This window comes from Phyllopteryx taeniolatus, chromosome 11 (assembly GCF_024500385.1).
Source record: "Phyllopteryx taeniolatus isolate TA_2022b chromosome 11, UOR_Ptae_1.2, whole genome shotgun sequence".
Taxonomy (NCBI): Eukaryota; Metazoa; Chordata; class Actinopteri; order Syngnathiformes; family Syngnathidae; genus Phyllopteryx; species Phyllopteryx taeniolatus.
Window position 1 is genome coordinate 9,894,695 of NC_084512.1, and position 14,555 is coordinate 9,909,249.

The following is a 14,555-nucleotide window of genomic DNA, read 5'->3' on the forward strand; positions in this document are numbered from 1 at the left end:
CAAAGAGGATGTTTGTTGGCTCGCACAATGTATGATATTCTCGTGTCTTTCTTGTTGTTTTAACTTGTGTACTTTAGGTCAATGACTTTTGCTTCCTGGCTGACCACTTATCTCATCTTTATATTCTGATCTAGTGTGCCAGCTGCACAAACACCGTGTGTATTGGACAGCGTGTGTGTGTGTGTGTGTGTGTGTGTGTGTGTGAGATGTTGCCTACATGTTGGGGAAAAGGGTGAGCTCTGGTATCAGAGTGTTGAAACTGGCAATATTAAAATATAAGGCACCATGCAGTGGAATAAGTGTTAGAGTTACATTACATTAGTTAAAATTGGGCGGCACGGTGGCCGACTGGTTAGAGCGTCAGCCTCACAGTTCTGAGGACCCGGGTTCAATCCCTGGCCCCGCCTGTGTGGAGTTTGCATGTTCTCCCCATGCCTGCGTGGGTTTTCTCCGGGCACTCCGGTTTCCTCCCACATCCCAAAAACATGCATTAATTGGGGACTCTAAATTGCCCGTAGGTGTGAATGTGAGTGCGAATGTTGTTTGCTTGTATGTGCCCTGCGATTGGCTGGCAACCAGTTCAGGGTGTACCCCGCCTCCTGCCCGATGATAGCTGGGATAGGCTCCAGCACGCCCGCGACCCTAGTGAGGAGAAGCGGCTCAGAAAATGCATGGATGGATAGTTAAAATTGTGTAGAAATCTTTATCTCCTCAGTAGAGGGAATTCTGGGAACTTGTCTCTTCATGGTGATGCTTCTGTACAGTAGATGGGAATAATTAATGCATAAGGCAGTATGCTTATTGTATGTAATACATGTAGTAGAAACAAACCAATAGTAATACAAATGCACACTAATGTGGGTAAGAAGGATTCCATGAATCAAATTTCACATGGCGTTGATGAATTACTAGCTATTTAGAGGCTTTGCTTTGCACTGGAAAAAGGACAACCACCTGCACACAGTCAGAAAATGCTCACGCTGCAATCTCTAGATTGTGATTCATCTTTTACAGCATAGAGTGTAATTCAGTTAGGCAGTTATGCTGAGGTCGGAGCCCACCTGGCCACAGAAGAGCTACGCCTGATGAGTTTCTTGAAATCTTTGGTCACGTTCTTTATGCATGCTAAAAAAACAAAACAAAAAAAACACCAATGAACATCCGTAAAGAAAAAAAGCCTCTGATTGTGGATGACGAAACTAGACAAGAATCCTTCTTTTGACAGATCCCAAGAATCCACTGGGGAAGTAGCGGTTCAAGTCCGTGGAAAACTTACAGAGGCATTGTGGTGAATGAACATATGGCTCCCAGAGCTTTTGGGTGTTCTGCCAGCATGGGTCTTGGTGGCGAAGGCCATTATTTTGCGGCCAATTAAGTCCACATCAAGAGAATAATTCCAGGGCTGGACGTAGCCTCTTTCCAGTAGAGCGCCGTCAGATGAACAAACAAACCTACACACGCATGTTTAAGAAATGAGTAAACACATTATTTTAGTTAGGGAAAATATTTTTTTCTGAAAAAAACAAACAAAAAAAACTGAAATATCACATCACACCCACACACAGCAAACAAAACTGTCTGCACAGGCTTGAAGCTCAATTTAAGAATAATAAAGGAAATTAAATTATGATATCTCCTGGCATTGTTGTCTAATGATGACGAATTATCTTCATGGTTAATACTAATCAGTTGAGTTTGCTTTGAAATGTGGCATAGTCTACATCATCTTTCCATTAAATCAGATAATTTATATTGATATTAATAGATCTACCATGTACAATTTGCTATTGTCATGTTTTTAACAACAACAAAAATAAGACTACTTATTTATTTTGTGCCACAGAACTGCTGATCATTTTTTTCTGACTACAGTGAGTTTAAAAAAAAATCTGAATCCGTGTTGGAGCAGAGATCTGACAAACAATAACATCAAACCACAAATCCCTGCAAATAGATTGGGAACATGCTCCTTCATGACCCTCATGTAGCTAAAATGACATGATAACCTTGTTTGTAGGTGGGAACAAGCACCTTCTTCTTTTAACAGGACACTACTGCACTACTACCACAGCTGACAACAATGGAGTGTACCTTTTGGTTGGTCACCATGGCAACGGCTGCAGACAGAGGATTGGAGGGAGAGGCAAAGAGAGAGAGCTCTGCGCAGTGTGCTTCCCTATACAAGTGTTCCACTTTTTACATTTTCTAGCTTTAGCTGCATTGAATGTGAAAAGGCATCTCATTTAATCAAACACTACATGCACATTATTCACCATATGGTGTTATGCTCCCTCATAACATGGCAGATGCTTTCTTCCAACATACATTTACATAAAGCCTGACACAGTCAAACTAAGCTAATTCCAGCCCAAGCATCATGTGCTAGTACTAGGAGAGGCATCGCATGTTCAAGTCTTGAGGGAGGGCACGTTTACACGCCACGTTTCTTCGAAGTTGTAACCAGCACACACACCCACAAACCATGTCAATATCCCTCAGAATCATACACCTAACCTAAAAATAGGCAGATCCGACATTATTTATTTCAGTCACTCAAATAAAATGGAAAAGACATTGGTTCACACTGGTTCACATTGATCCATACACCACCAATAACACAATACCTTTTTCTTTGACCATGACCATTGGAATCCGATAAATCTGCAATGGAGAAGCTTCTAAGTATCCTTCAGCAATGACACAGAAGCTGCTGGATCCTTTTAAAGTCGAGACAACACAGAGAGAAAGGGGGGAGGTGCAGGTGCTATGCTCTCCTTCCGAAAACACAGCTAGAGTGAGGGGTTCGCCTCCAACTGCCTGCTTTGCTGCTACATCCCTCTTCTCCTCCTCCTTCTCTGCCCAATTCTCCTCCCTACACTGCCTCACTCTGTCCCTCTGTCGTGTCAGCCACCTCCTCACTGCAGCAGTCTGGTGGCTGCTGCCTCTGTGTGAACTAAACCCGTAACCCCAAATCCCAAAGCAGATTACTTAAATACATATAACCTATAACCTCAGTCCATTTGACATTTCAAGATAATACAAACCAAATTCCAATGAAGTAGGGACGTTGTGTTAAACATAATAAAAACAGAATACAATGATTTTCAATACAATGATTTTCAAATCACATTCAACCTATATTTAATTGAATACACTACAATACACTACTACTTTTAATATTCAAACTGATCAATTTTATTGTTTTTAGCAAATAATCATAAACTTGGAATTTTATGGCTGCAACACATTCCAAAAAAGCTGGGACAGGGTCATGTTTACCACTGTGTTACATCACCTTTTCTTTTAACAACATTCAATAAACGTTTGGGAAGTGAGGACACTAATTGTTGAAACTTTGTAGGTGGAATTCTTTTCCATTCTTGCTTGATGTACAGCTTCAGCTGTTAAACAGTCCGGGCTCTCCGTTGTCGTATTTTACGCTTCATAATGCGCCACACATTTTCAATGGGAGACAGGTCTGGACTGCAGGCAGGCCAGTCTAGTACCCGCACTCTTTTACTACGAAGCCACACTGTTGTACCACATGCAGAATGTGGTTTGGCATTGCCTTGCTGAAATAAGCAAGGGCGTCCATGAAAAAGACGTTGCTTGGATGGCAGCATATGTTTCTCCAAAACCTGTATGTACCTTTCGGCATTAATGGAGCCTTCACAGATGTGTAAGTTACCCATGCCATTGGCACTAACACCGGCCCATACCATCACAGCTGCTGGCTTTTGAACTTTGCGTCCATAACAGTCCGGATGGTTATTTTCCTCTTTGGCCCTGAGGACACGACGTCAACAATTTCCCAAAACAATTTGAAATGTGGACTCGTCGGACCACAGAACACTTTTCCACTTTGCATCAGTCCATCTTAGAAGAGTTCGGGCTCAGAGAAGCCGTCGGTGTTTCTGGGTGTTGTGCCCTCCGTGCCCTCCGCCCACGCCATGATCCGCTGATGTCGATATAGCTGGGCTGCCGCACGACATGGTACCCGCCAAGGGTACCGGGGTAAAGAAAGTGGCGTACTGCAAGAGGTGGCCTGCATCCGCCTACCAGCCGGGTCAGAAAGTGTGGCTCTCTGCTTAGAAGCGTCACCTCCGAGTCCCCTCCAAGAAACTGCCACCGTGGTTTGTCGGTCCCCTCCCTATAGCTAACGTCATCGGTCCTGCGGCTCTCCGACTCCACCTGCCTCGCTACCTCCGTATCCACCCCACCTTCTGTCAGTCAGGTCAAACTGGCCAAGGAGAGGCCTATGGTCCCGGCCCCCCCTTCGCCTCCTGAAGAGGTAGACGGGGGTCCCGTCTACAAGGTGAAACGGCTGTTAGCAGTATGTAACGGGCCGGGGCAGAGAGTATCTGGTGGACTAGGAGAGGTACGGCCTGGAAGTAGCCGGTCCTAGAAGTGGGGGTTTGTCTTGTCATTTTCTGTTTTATTTTGAAAGACTAACTGTCCTCTTGTTTCAGAGCACTTGCCCTCCCTCGTGTGTCACCTATGTGTCTGCCCTGATTCCTGATTGTCTCCACCTGTTCCCAATGTGCTTAAATCCTTGTCTTGCGCCAGAGGGTCTTTGTCCGTCGATCGATTCACCCTAGCCTGTCTTTAAGTCTATGTCCTTTGTCATAGCAATTGCTGCAAGTATACCTTTTGATCCTCGAGACGAGTGTTTTTGTAATTTACATAGCTTAATTTGCTCCTTAGCCTTTGTTCACAGCCATTTGTTTTCCTCCTTAGGAGTGATTTTGTCATTTATATTTCATAGCTTTTGTTTTTCCTCCCTCTAGAGTGATTTTCTGTGTGCTAAACTTTACAGGGACTTTATTTAATTACCCTTTCCTCCTCCTGGAGAGTTTTTGTTACTTTGTTCTCTGTGAGTATAGAGCACTCTCCTTGAAGAGCCAGGTTCTCCTTCCATACATCTTAAGTTTGTAGCCGATTGTTTTGTCAGTCTGTCAAGAGGTCACCTGTATATTCAATAAAACCTGCTCTCACTAGTGATCTCTGCATCTGAGAGTGTGTTGTCCCGGACTGACAATGCATGTGCATTTTTTTTTATATGTGAAGAGATTATCTACTTTACTATTAAGAAATACTTTATATTTGCCAATGTTTGTTAGCAGGAGGACACAAACTACATGGTAGAATTCTATTAAACTTGGTGGAAACATGGATAGTATCCATTATATTTTGTCTTCTAGCCAAATGTTATTCTGCCAAGCAAATCTTTTTTTTCCCTCTACATTGGTCATTATCTGTGCATTTTGTGTGTACTCTGATGAGTGTAAATGTATTGTGTATCAGATTCCCCAATAAATGTGCAAAAGTGATAATTACTACATCAGAAAATTTCTAAAATTTAGACCAAAAAATTACTTATTATTTTTGTGAAACTATGTATGTTTGCTTATACAGTCTTCTTCTTTTCCTTACGGCTTGTCCCGTTAGGGGTCGCCACAGCGCGTCATCCTTTTCCATGTAAGCCTACCTCCTGCATCCTCCTCTCGAACACCAACTGCCATCATGTCTTCCCTCACGACATCCATCAACCTTCTCTTTGGTCTTCCTCTAGCTCTCTTACCTGGCAGCGCCATCCTCATCATCCTTCAACCAATATACTCACTATTTCTCCTCTGGACGTGTCCAAACCATTGAAGTCTGCTCTCTCTAACTTTGTCTCCAAAACATCGAACCTTGGCTGTCCCTCTGATGAGCTTATTTCTAATTTTATCCAACCTGGTCACTCCAAGAGCAAACCTCAACATCTTCATTTCCGCCACCTCCAGCTCTGCTTCCTGTTGTCTCTTCAGTGCCACTGTCTCTAATCCATACATCATGGCTGGCCTCACCACTGTTTTATAAACTTTGCCCTTCATCCTAGCAGAGACTCTTCTGTCACATAACACACCTGACACCTTCCTCCACCCGTTCCAACCTGCTTGGACCCGTTTCTTCACTACCTGACCAGACTCACCATTGCTCTGGACGGTTGACCCCAAGTATTTAAAGTCCTCCACCCTTGCTATCTCTTCTCCCTGTAGCCTCATTCTTCCCCCACCACCCCTCTCATTCATGCACATATATTCTGTTTTACTTCGGCTAATCTTCATTCCTCTTCTTTCCAGTGCATGCCTCCATCTTTCTAACTGTTCCTCCAGCTGCTCCCTGCTTTCACTGCAGATCACAATGTCATCAGCAAACATCATGGTCCATGGGGATTCCAGTCTAACCTCATCTGTCAGCCTATCCATCACCACTGCAAAAAGGAAGGGGCTCAGGGCTGATCCCTGATGCAGTCCCACGTCCACCTTAAATTCTTCTGTCACACCTACAGCACACCTCACCGCTGTTCTGCTGCCCTCGTACATGTCCTGTATTATTCTAACATACTTCTCTGCCACTCCAGACTTCCGCATGCAGTACCACAGTTCCTCTCTGGGTACTCTGTCGTAGGCTTTCTCTAGATCTACAAAGACACAATGTAGCTCCTTCTGACCTTCTCTGTACTTTTCCATCAACATCCTCAAGGCAGATAATGCATCTGTGGTACTCTTTCAAGGCATGAAACCATACTGTTGCTAGCAAATACTCACTTCTGTCCTGAGTCTAGCCTCCACTACTCTTTCCCATAACTTCATTGTGTGGCTCATCAACTTTATTCGTCTATAGTTGCCACAGCTCTGCACATCACCTTTGTTCTTAAAAATGGGCACTAGTACACTTTTCCTCCATTCCTCAGGCATCTTCTCACGCACTAGAATTCTATTGAACAAGCTGGTCAAAAACTCCACAGCCACCTCTCCTAGATGCTTCCATACCTCCACAGGAATGTCATCAGGACCAACTGCTTTTCCATTTTTCATTATCTTTCATGCCTTTCTAACTTCCCCCTTACCAATCATTGCCACTTCCTGGTCCACCACACTTGCCTCTTCTACTCTCCCTTCTCTCTCATTTTCCTCATTCATCAACTGCTCGAAGTATTCTTTCCATCTAGCTAGCACTGCTGGCACCAGTCAACATATTTCCATCTCTATCCTTAATCACCCTAACCTGCTGCACATCCTTCCCATCTCTATCCCTCTGTCTGGCCAGCCTGTATAGATCCTTTTCTCCTTCTTTAGTGTCCAACCTGCCATACATGTCATCATATGCCTCTTGTTTGGCCTTTGCCACCTCTACCTTTGCCCTGTGTCGCATCTCAATGTATTCCTTTCGCCTCTCCTCGGTCCTCTCAGTGTCCCACTTCTTCTTAGCTAACCTTTTTCCTTGTATGATTTCCTGTACTGTGAGGTTCCACCACCAAGTCTCCTTCTCTCCTTTCCTGCCAGAAGATACACCAAGTACTCTCCTGCCTGCTTCTCTGATCACCTTGGCTGCAGTGGTCCAGTCTTCTGGAAGCTCCTCCCGTCCACCGAGAGCCTGTATCACCTCTTCCCGAAAAGCTGCACAACACTCGTCCTGTCTCAGCTTCCACCACATGGTTCTCTTCTCTGCCTTTGTCTTCCTAATTTTCCTCCCCACCACCAGAGTCATTTTACACACCACCATCCTATGCCGTCTAGCCACACTCTCCCCTACCACTACCTTACAGTTGGTAACCTCCTGCAGATTACATCCTCTGCACAAGATGTAATCCACCTGTGTGCTTCTACCTCCGCTCTTGTAGGTCACTGTATGTTCGTGTCTCTTCTGGAAAAAAGTTTTCACTACAGCCATTTGCATCCTTGTTGCAAAGTCTACCACCATCTGTCCCTCCAAGTTCCTTTCCTGCATGCCGTACTTACCCATCACTTCTTCATCACCCCTATGACCTTCACCAACATGTCCATTACAATCTGCACCAATTACGACTCTCTCTCTGTCTGGGATGCTCAGAACTACATCATCTAGCTCCTTCCAGAATTTCTCTTTCACCTCCAGGTCACATGCTACCTGTGGGGCATAGCCACTAATCACATTACACATCACACCCTCAATTTCAAATTTCAGCCTCATCACTCGATCTGATACTCTTTTCACCTCCAAGGCATTCTTAGCCAACTCTTCTTTTAAAATAACCCCGATTCCATTTCTCTTCCCATCTACACCATGGTAAAATAATTTAAACCCTGCCCCTAAACTTCTAGCCTTACTGCCTTTCCACCTGGTCCCCTGGACACACAATATATCAACTTTTCTCCTAATCATCATGTCAATCAACTCCCGAGATTTTCCTGTCATAGTCCCAACATTCAAAGTCCCCACATTCAGTTCTAGGCTCTGTGTTTTCCTCTTCTCTTTCTGCCGAAGAACCCGCTTTCCACCTCTTCTTCTTCTTCTTTGACTTCAACCCACAGTAGCTGAATTTTCAACGGCGCCCCGCAGGATGACGGCGCCGGTGGCGGACGTTGTTAACCCGGGCCACGACCGATCCGGTATGGAATTCTTTGGATGAACGCTCATATTTGTTTGGCAAGGTTTTAAGCCGGATGCCCTTCCTGACGCAACCCTCTGCATTTATCCGGGCTTGGGACCGGCCTACAGTTTGCACTGACTTGTGCCCCCCATAGGGCTGCATTATGTTTGCTTATACAGTAATATACATAAAATATAATTTATTGAAGCCTCTTCACATTAATGCAGATAAAGACAGGTCAGACAGATGAAAACAGAGTAAAACATTTGTTTGCATGCAATGGCAAAACCAAAGCCAGTGATACAAATAAATAACTTGTTAATCAACATTGAAAATTGAAAATTATTTGTAAATGTTACATTTGTGTCAATTGTATCGAAGTGAAGATTACCAACAAAGGCTGTGATGGTTCTAAATGATGACTTACATTCCTTATCTCATTGCTTCCAGCACGCTAGGCTCTGTATAAGAGGGCACAAAGGGTCATTTTAAGTCAAAGGTCAGAACGGTACTGACCTCGAGCATGAGCTTTCAATTAATATATTTAGTGGGCCTTCAGAATCCAATTAAAGAGCGCACGGGAGAAGACTTGCCTATCCTGTATACTGCGAACCTCTGTAGAATTTACACTTACATTTACATTTACACCCAGATTGTTGCTATTTTTAGACAAATTATTCTGTATATTGCTTTTCTGCTGATTTAGCAGAGAGATATCGTTCACGTTTGTTGTAGAGTATTAGGTCACACCATTTGCTATTGCTGTGTAATAACTTGTCTGAGTTATTCTCAGGTATTTACAGATTCATTGACTTTTTAATGTTGCTTGTTTTATGTGTAACCTTTTTTTGCACTGTAAAATACATGCAGACATCATTTGTATATTGTTTATTACCATGATAAAACCACAATTTTGGAAAAAAGGAAAACCGTTTACATACGTATCCTTGTTTTTAATTGGAGATTCTATAGTGTTTCTTAAATCAGGCAGTGTAGGGCTATAACAGCCATATGTAATTTTCACACTGTGCAGTAAATGGGTGAGGGCTATTGTAAATGTATTTTTCACTGACACAATACAAATTGATGCAATTAAGATGGATGTATCTCATGCTGACTCTGCTGCTTAAATCTCCAGCAGCTGATGACGAGTAAAATGGCTACAATGGTGTAATAACGAGGATAACATTACACATATGTATGCGTATTTACAGGAATACTTTTTGTACAATGGAGTGAAGGACTTCCTACAGGAAGGAGTGCCTCTTATGTCTACCCAAAGTAACAGAAATATTGGCATTTAAAAACTCCATCCAACCTGGTAGGTTAAATGAATTTCTATTAATCTAGAGCTGTCTTCTTTTGGTTATCATGAGTTTGTTTGGGCATATGGTTAACGTGATGGCCAGGCTAACGTGTGCTGGCTAACTTCGCTCATTAGCCAACATTCAGATATTTAACTACACTACTGAAATGAAATAATAAATAAAACAAAATAATGAAAATGGATAAAAACAATCAGAACTATAACCACTCATTTTCATACACTTTTGCTTTTATTTCCATTGATTGAGTACATTTAATGTAAGAAAATGACTTTTGCTACATTTAGTATCAGAGACTTTAAAAGATTTACTCAAGGCATATTCTACAAGGGGACTAACTTTTACTAGTTATTTTCTGTTAAGCTACTTTATACAAGACTTCTGAATGGTCAATGAGATTCTTCAAAATTAATTCTCATCCAACTGCTGCTCATGCAGACATTTCACAATCAATCCTCATACCCATTTCAATCAAGCCTGACAAGTGTGCTCGTCAATATAGCATGATAGTGAACTTTCATGAGTCACCTCCTGAATTATTTGGTTGAGGTAAAGCAGGAGACAAATAACGTATTAATAGAGGGCATCAATCACACTGAATGTGACTTGTATAACTTCCACACATTGCAGTTGCTGATGCAAGCAATCGTTCATCGGTTTCACAGTGTGCAATTTCTTCTGTCACGTCAGCCAATCGCGTTCTACGACACAGCCAATCTGTCAGCCAATTACGTTCTACTAGCCAGCCAATCGGTCAGCCAATCATGTGCTACTAACCAGAGCCAGAGACACCTCCCTATTTAAGGCCTTGTTGATGATGCAGTCAGTGTTTGATTATTTGACAAAGATACAAGAAGGACACTAAAACTTGACCCAGTGAGAGTTCTGCCTTTTGCCATTTGACTGTTCCTGTCCCCGTGGCTGTTGGGGATTCTGAATGAGAGTTCCTCATTCTGCTCTCTGTGAATCGTGTATGAAGACAACATTGAAATCTGAGCATTTCCTGACCTGCTCGCATCACTTGGCCCGATCTTCAAAACCTGACCCGCTCGACTGTCAAGTGTGAAATTGACGACCCTTAACTGAACATTATGCTGTCTTTGATTTGACCTGCAACAGTTGATCTCAAATTAAGTATTAAATCCTTTCCAACTTTCCCTGTGTGCTGCATTTAAGTCATAAGTCACAATCGCCCCATGTCACCAGTAACACAATTATCGTCTACAGTCCCCCTGCGCCACATGCTGGACACTCAACAACACATCTATTTCTAACAAGGACAATAATTAGCGGATACATTTTCCATATTCCACCCTTTTCATTCTGCAGAGAGAAACATGCAATCTGTTGGTAATGAGAAATACTTGATGTCTTGGAGTTTTAATATTTAAGATTCCGGCTACACATTTCTGTTCAATATGCAGCATCTTCCCACATTTAATAAGCTCTGTTGCAATGCTTATAGAAAGTCACACTATACAAAAATAATAATAATTCAAGGGTCTGTCATACGAGAAAGTTAACTGTATTTGTCTCGCCTGTGGACCACTGTAACTAGTCATGTTTGCCTGCTTGATTTCTGCTGCCAGTATAAGAAAATGAAAGGCCAGCATAAATGAAAGGCCTACATTTACATCTGTGGACCTTTACTATCATTTTGCCTTCATCACGTTTGTGTTCAAATGAAAACATTATCCACCCGCGACCCTAGTGAGGATAAAGCGGTACAGAAAATGGATGGATAATCAACAACATAGCGTCTATGTTAGACCAAAAGGCCAAGCAATGATGGCTTTACTACTTTGTTTGGCATGCAGTCAGAGTGTGCGTAAGGTTTGGAAATCGCGATTTGTACGCATGCCCACATGTAATCCTGATGTAAGCTACCATGTCGCTTGGTCATGTGCTGCTGTTTGGCAAAATGCAGCAAGTCTGGCCTTGTGCTATGGACACACGTTATATACTGTAACTACAGGTGATTAACTTACTGCCATTTCACCTTTTGCAGTAACACCTTTGGATCTAGGGGATCTGTGATTGTGCAACATGTCCACAGTAGACTGCATACACACGGGTCCAATGTGAGATACAAATTAAAATGCAGCCATCTGTGAGTAACAACCAAACTATTGACTTGTGGGCACCTAAATGGAGACATAATTCAAAGCAGAAAAGATAAACTGACAGAAAGCTGGAACAAATAAAGGGTAAAGGCAAATGCACATGAAAGAAACAAAATCTGATATCGGTTATTGTTTTAACTCAATATCATTACTGTAGTGGTTACAGAGCACTCATGACTAACTTTCAGGGTGACATTAATATTTAGGTAGATGCACACATTTAATTTATTCCCCTATCCTACCTGAAGCAACATCATGTAGCCTCTCACTCAGGTAATAGTCGTTTGGGTTGAGGTAGGGCAGCTGCTCCATGTACTGTTTTGGGATGAGGTACAGGACCTCAGCCACATGGCCGTCCTCAATGATGGACATGCGCTTGATGGAGCCCTTGCGTTTCACCCGCACACGGTCTACGTTGTGGCTGCGGCTGGAGCTACACAGACTTCCAAGGCTGTTAAGATTGGGAAGAGTGGGCATGACGCTTTGCTCCCCCTCCACCGTGCCACAAAGGCGGGTGAAGCACTCCAGGTAGATGTCAGCCAGCGTCCAGGGGTCTGGGTCAGTCCCCCTCTAAAAGGCAGCTGCCTTTCAACATGAGGAAAGAGTAGCTCTCAAAGAGATCCATATATGAAGTAAGAGTGAACTCCAAATCCACAACAGTGCATCATAAAACCCAACGATATCCAGTTTGGTAATGAGCAGGCTTCTCCTGGGAAAACGATCTCGTCTGTTCACATCTACAGAAAAAGCAAAAAGTTGGGCACTGAGCCCACCTTGTGCAGGGGAAGTCAAACATCAGGGACACAAGAACCTCTACTGCAGGTAGAGCCCACTGAGACGCTGGTAAACAAGCTTATGAGTGTCTTCAGCCCAACCAGACTGGAGCCTTAAGCAGCTTATGGCTGACGTTGAGCCTATGATTATCTTCTGGGTGGGGTTAGGTAGTTCCACATCAGGTTTGCTCAGTGTACTAAGGGAGAATTGGCACTTGACACGTCCTTTCTCACACATCTGCCAGAAATTAAAACCCTATCTGGGTTTACTGGACACTTTAGAACTATTAAAAGCATTGATTTCAGGAGGTTGTTTTAGAGGCATGAAGACCAATTTTAGTTAGTATTGGTGAATTAGTGCAAAATAAGACCAAATGGATGCATTGCATAAAGATGGTATGACATGATAATCCAAGAGTTTTCGTGACAGATTGACTCATGACAAGGTCAGAAACGTGCATAAACCCATCTAATCTTGACCATGATCCTTCAAAAGAGAGCTCTAACCTCATTGGCACGAAAATGGAAGTAACATCAGTGACTTTATTTTCATCTGTTGAAAATACTGCATAAAGCAAGATTTTACCTTGCAAATATATAGTAACTGAGATATTTTGTGTTCTTAGTCTTTTGATACGGTAGATCATAATATACTGCTGAACAGGTTGGAAACGTGGGTAGGACTAAATGGAACAGTCCTTAAATGGTTCAGGTCCTACCTGGAGGAAAGGAGTTATTTTGTAACCATTGGAAGTGTTCAATCTCATCGAATGGTAATGACCTATGGGGTACCTCAAGGGTCAGTTCTTGCACCCCTCCTGTTCAACCTGTATATGCTACTCTTGGGTCAAATTCTTCAGAACTTTAATTTTGACTATCATAGCTTTGCAGATGACACATAGTTATATCTAGCAGTGTCTCCAGAAGACTACAGTTCAAATGAGGTGTTGTGTCACTGTCTAAAACAGATACATATCTGGATGAGCCAACATTTTCTTCAATTAAACCACAACAAAACTGAGATAATTGTTTTTGGCAATAAAGAAAAGAGGATTGCTGCTAGTAAATACCTGGAATCACTCTATTTAAAAAACAAAGACCAAGTCCGAAACCTTGGTGTTCTGATAGATTCCGACCTGACTTTCAACAGTCATATCAAATCAATTAATAAAACTGCATTCTACCATCTGAAGAACATATCAAGATTGAAGGCTTGCGTGTGTCAAGCAGACAAGGAGAAGCTCATCCATGCTTTTATTTCAAGTAGACTTGACTATTGTAATGGTCTTCTGACTGGACTCCCTAAAAAGAGCATTAAACAGCTGCAGCTCATTCAGAATGCTGCAGCTTGGGTTCTGATGAAAACAAAGAGGTCAGAGCATATTACTCCAATTCTAAAGTCTTTACACTGGCTTCCAGTCAGCTTTAGAATAGATTTCAAAGTTCTGCTACTGGGCTATAAATCACTAAATGGTTTAGGTCCTGAATACATGAATGAAATGCTAATAGATTATAAACCCAGTAGGGCTCTGAGATCGACAGAATCAGGTCAAATAGTGGAGCACAGAGTCCAAAGCAAACATGGTGAAGCAACATTTAGCTATTATGCTGCACACAAATGGAATAAGTTGCCAACAGAAGTGACGTCAGCCCCAAGTGTGCATGTTTTTAAGTCCAGGTTAAAAACTCTTCTTTTTTCCCATGCTTTCGAGAGCATTTCCACTTTTGAATGATATTTCTTGCACTGTACGCTGTTTTAATTGTATTTTTATTTTATTTTTTTCTCTTTGTTTTAAATGTTTATAAGCTGTTTTTAAATGATTTTAATCACGTAAAGCACATTGAGTTACCTTGTGTATGAAATGCGCTATATAAATAAATTTGCTTTGCTTTTGCTTTGCAGCTACTGTGAATGTTATTCCCAGCAAAAAGTGCA

The 14,555-nt window shown here is 42.4% G+C and overlaps 1 protein-coding gene across 11 annotated transcripts in view; it reads right to left on the reverse strand.

The window, feature by feature from the left end:
* Positions 1–14,555, reverse strand: part of LOC133486157 (actin-binding LIM protein 1-like) — a 57,544-nt gene that overhangs the window by 36,171 nt on the left and 6,818 nt on the right. For 8 of the 11 annotated variants that reach the window (XR_009790940.1, XR_009790941.1, XM_061790916.1 and 5 more), the window contains exon 1: positions 12,089–12,684. The exons of 2 other annotated variants lie outside the window; for them this stretch is intronic. Coding sequence is in view for 7 of the 9 variants with exons in the window: in XM_061790916.1 (XP_061646900.1) it covers positions 12,089–12,323 (235 nt within the window). In the remaining 2 variants the exon portion in view is untranslated. Of the gene's footprint in view, positions 1–2,624; positions 2,977–12,088; positions 12,685–14,555 lie in introns of those variants that run through there. One more of the 11 variants, XM_061790911.1, reaches the window with a different exon arrangement.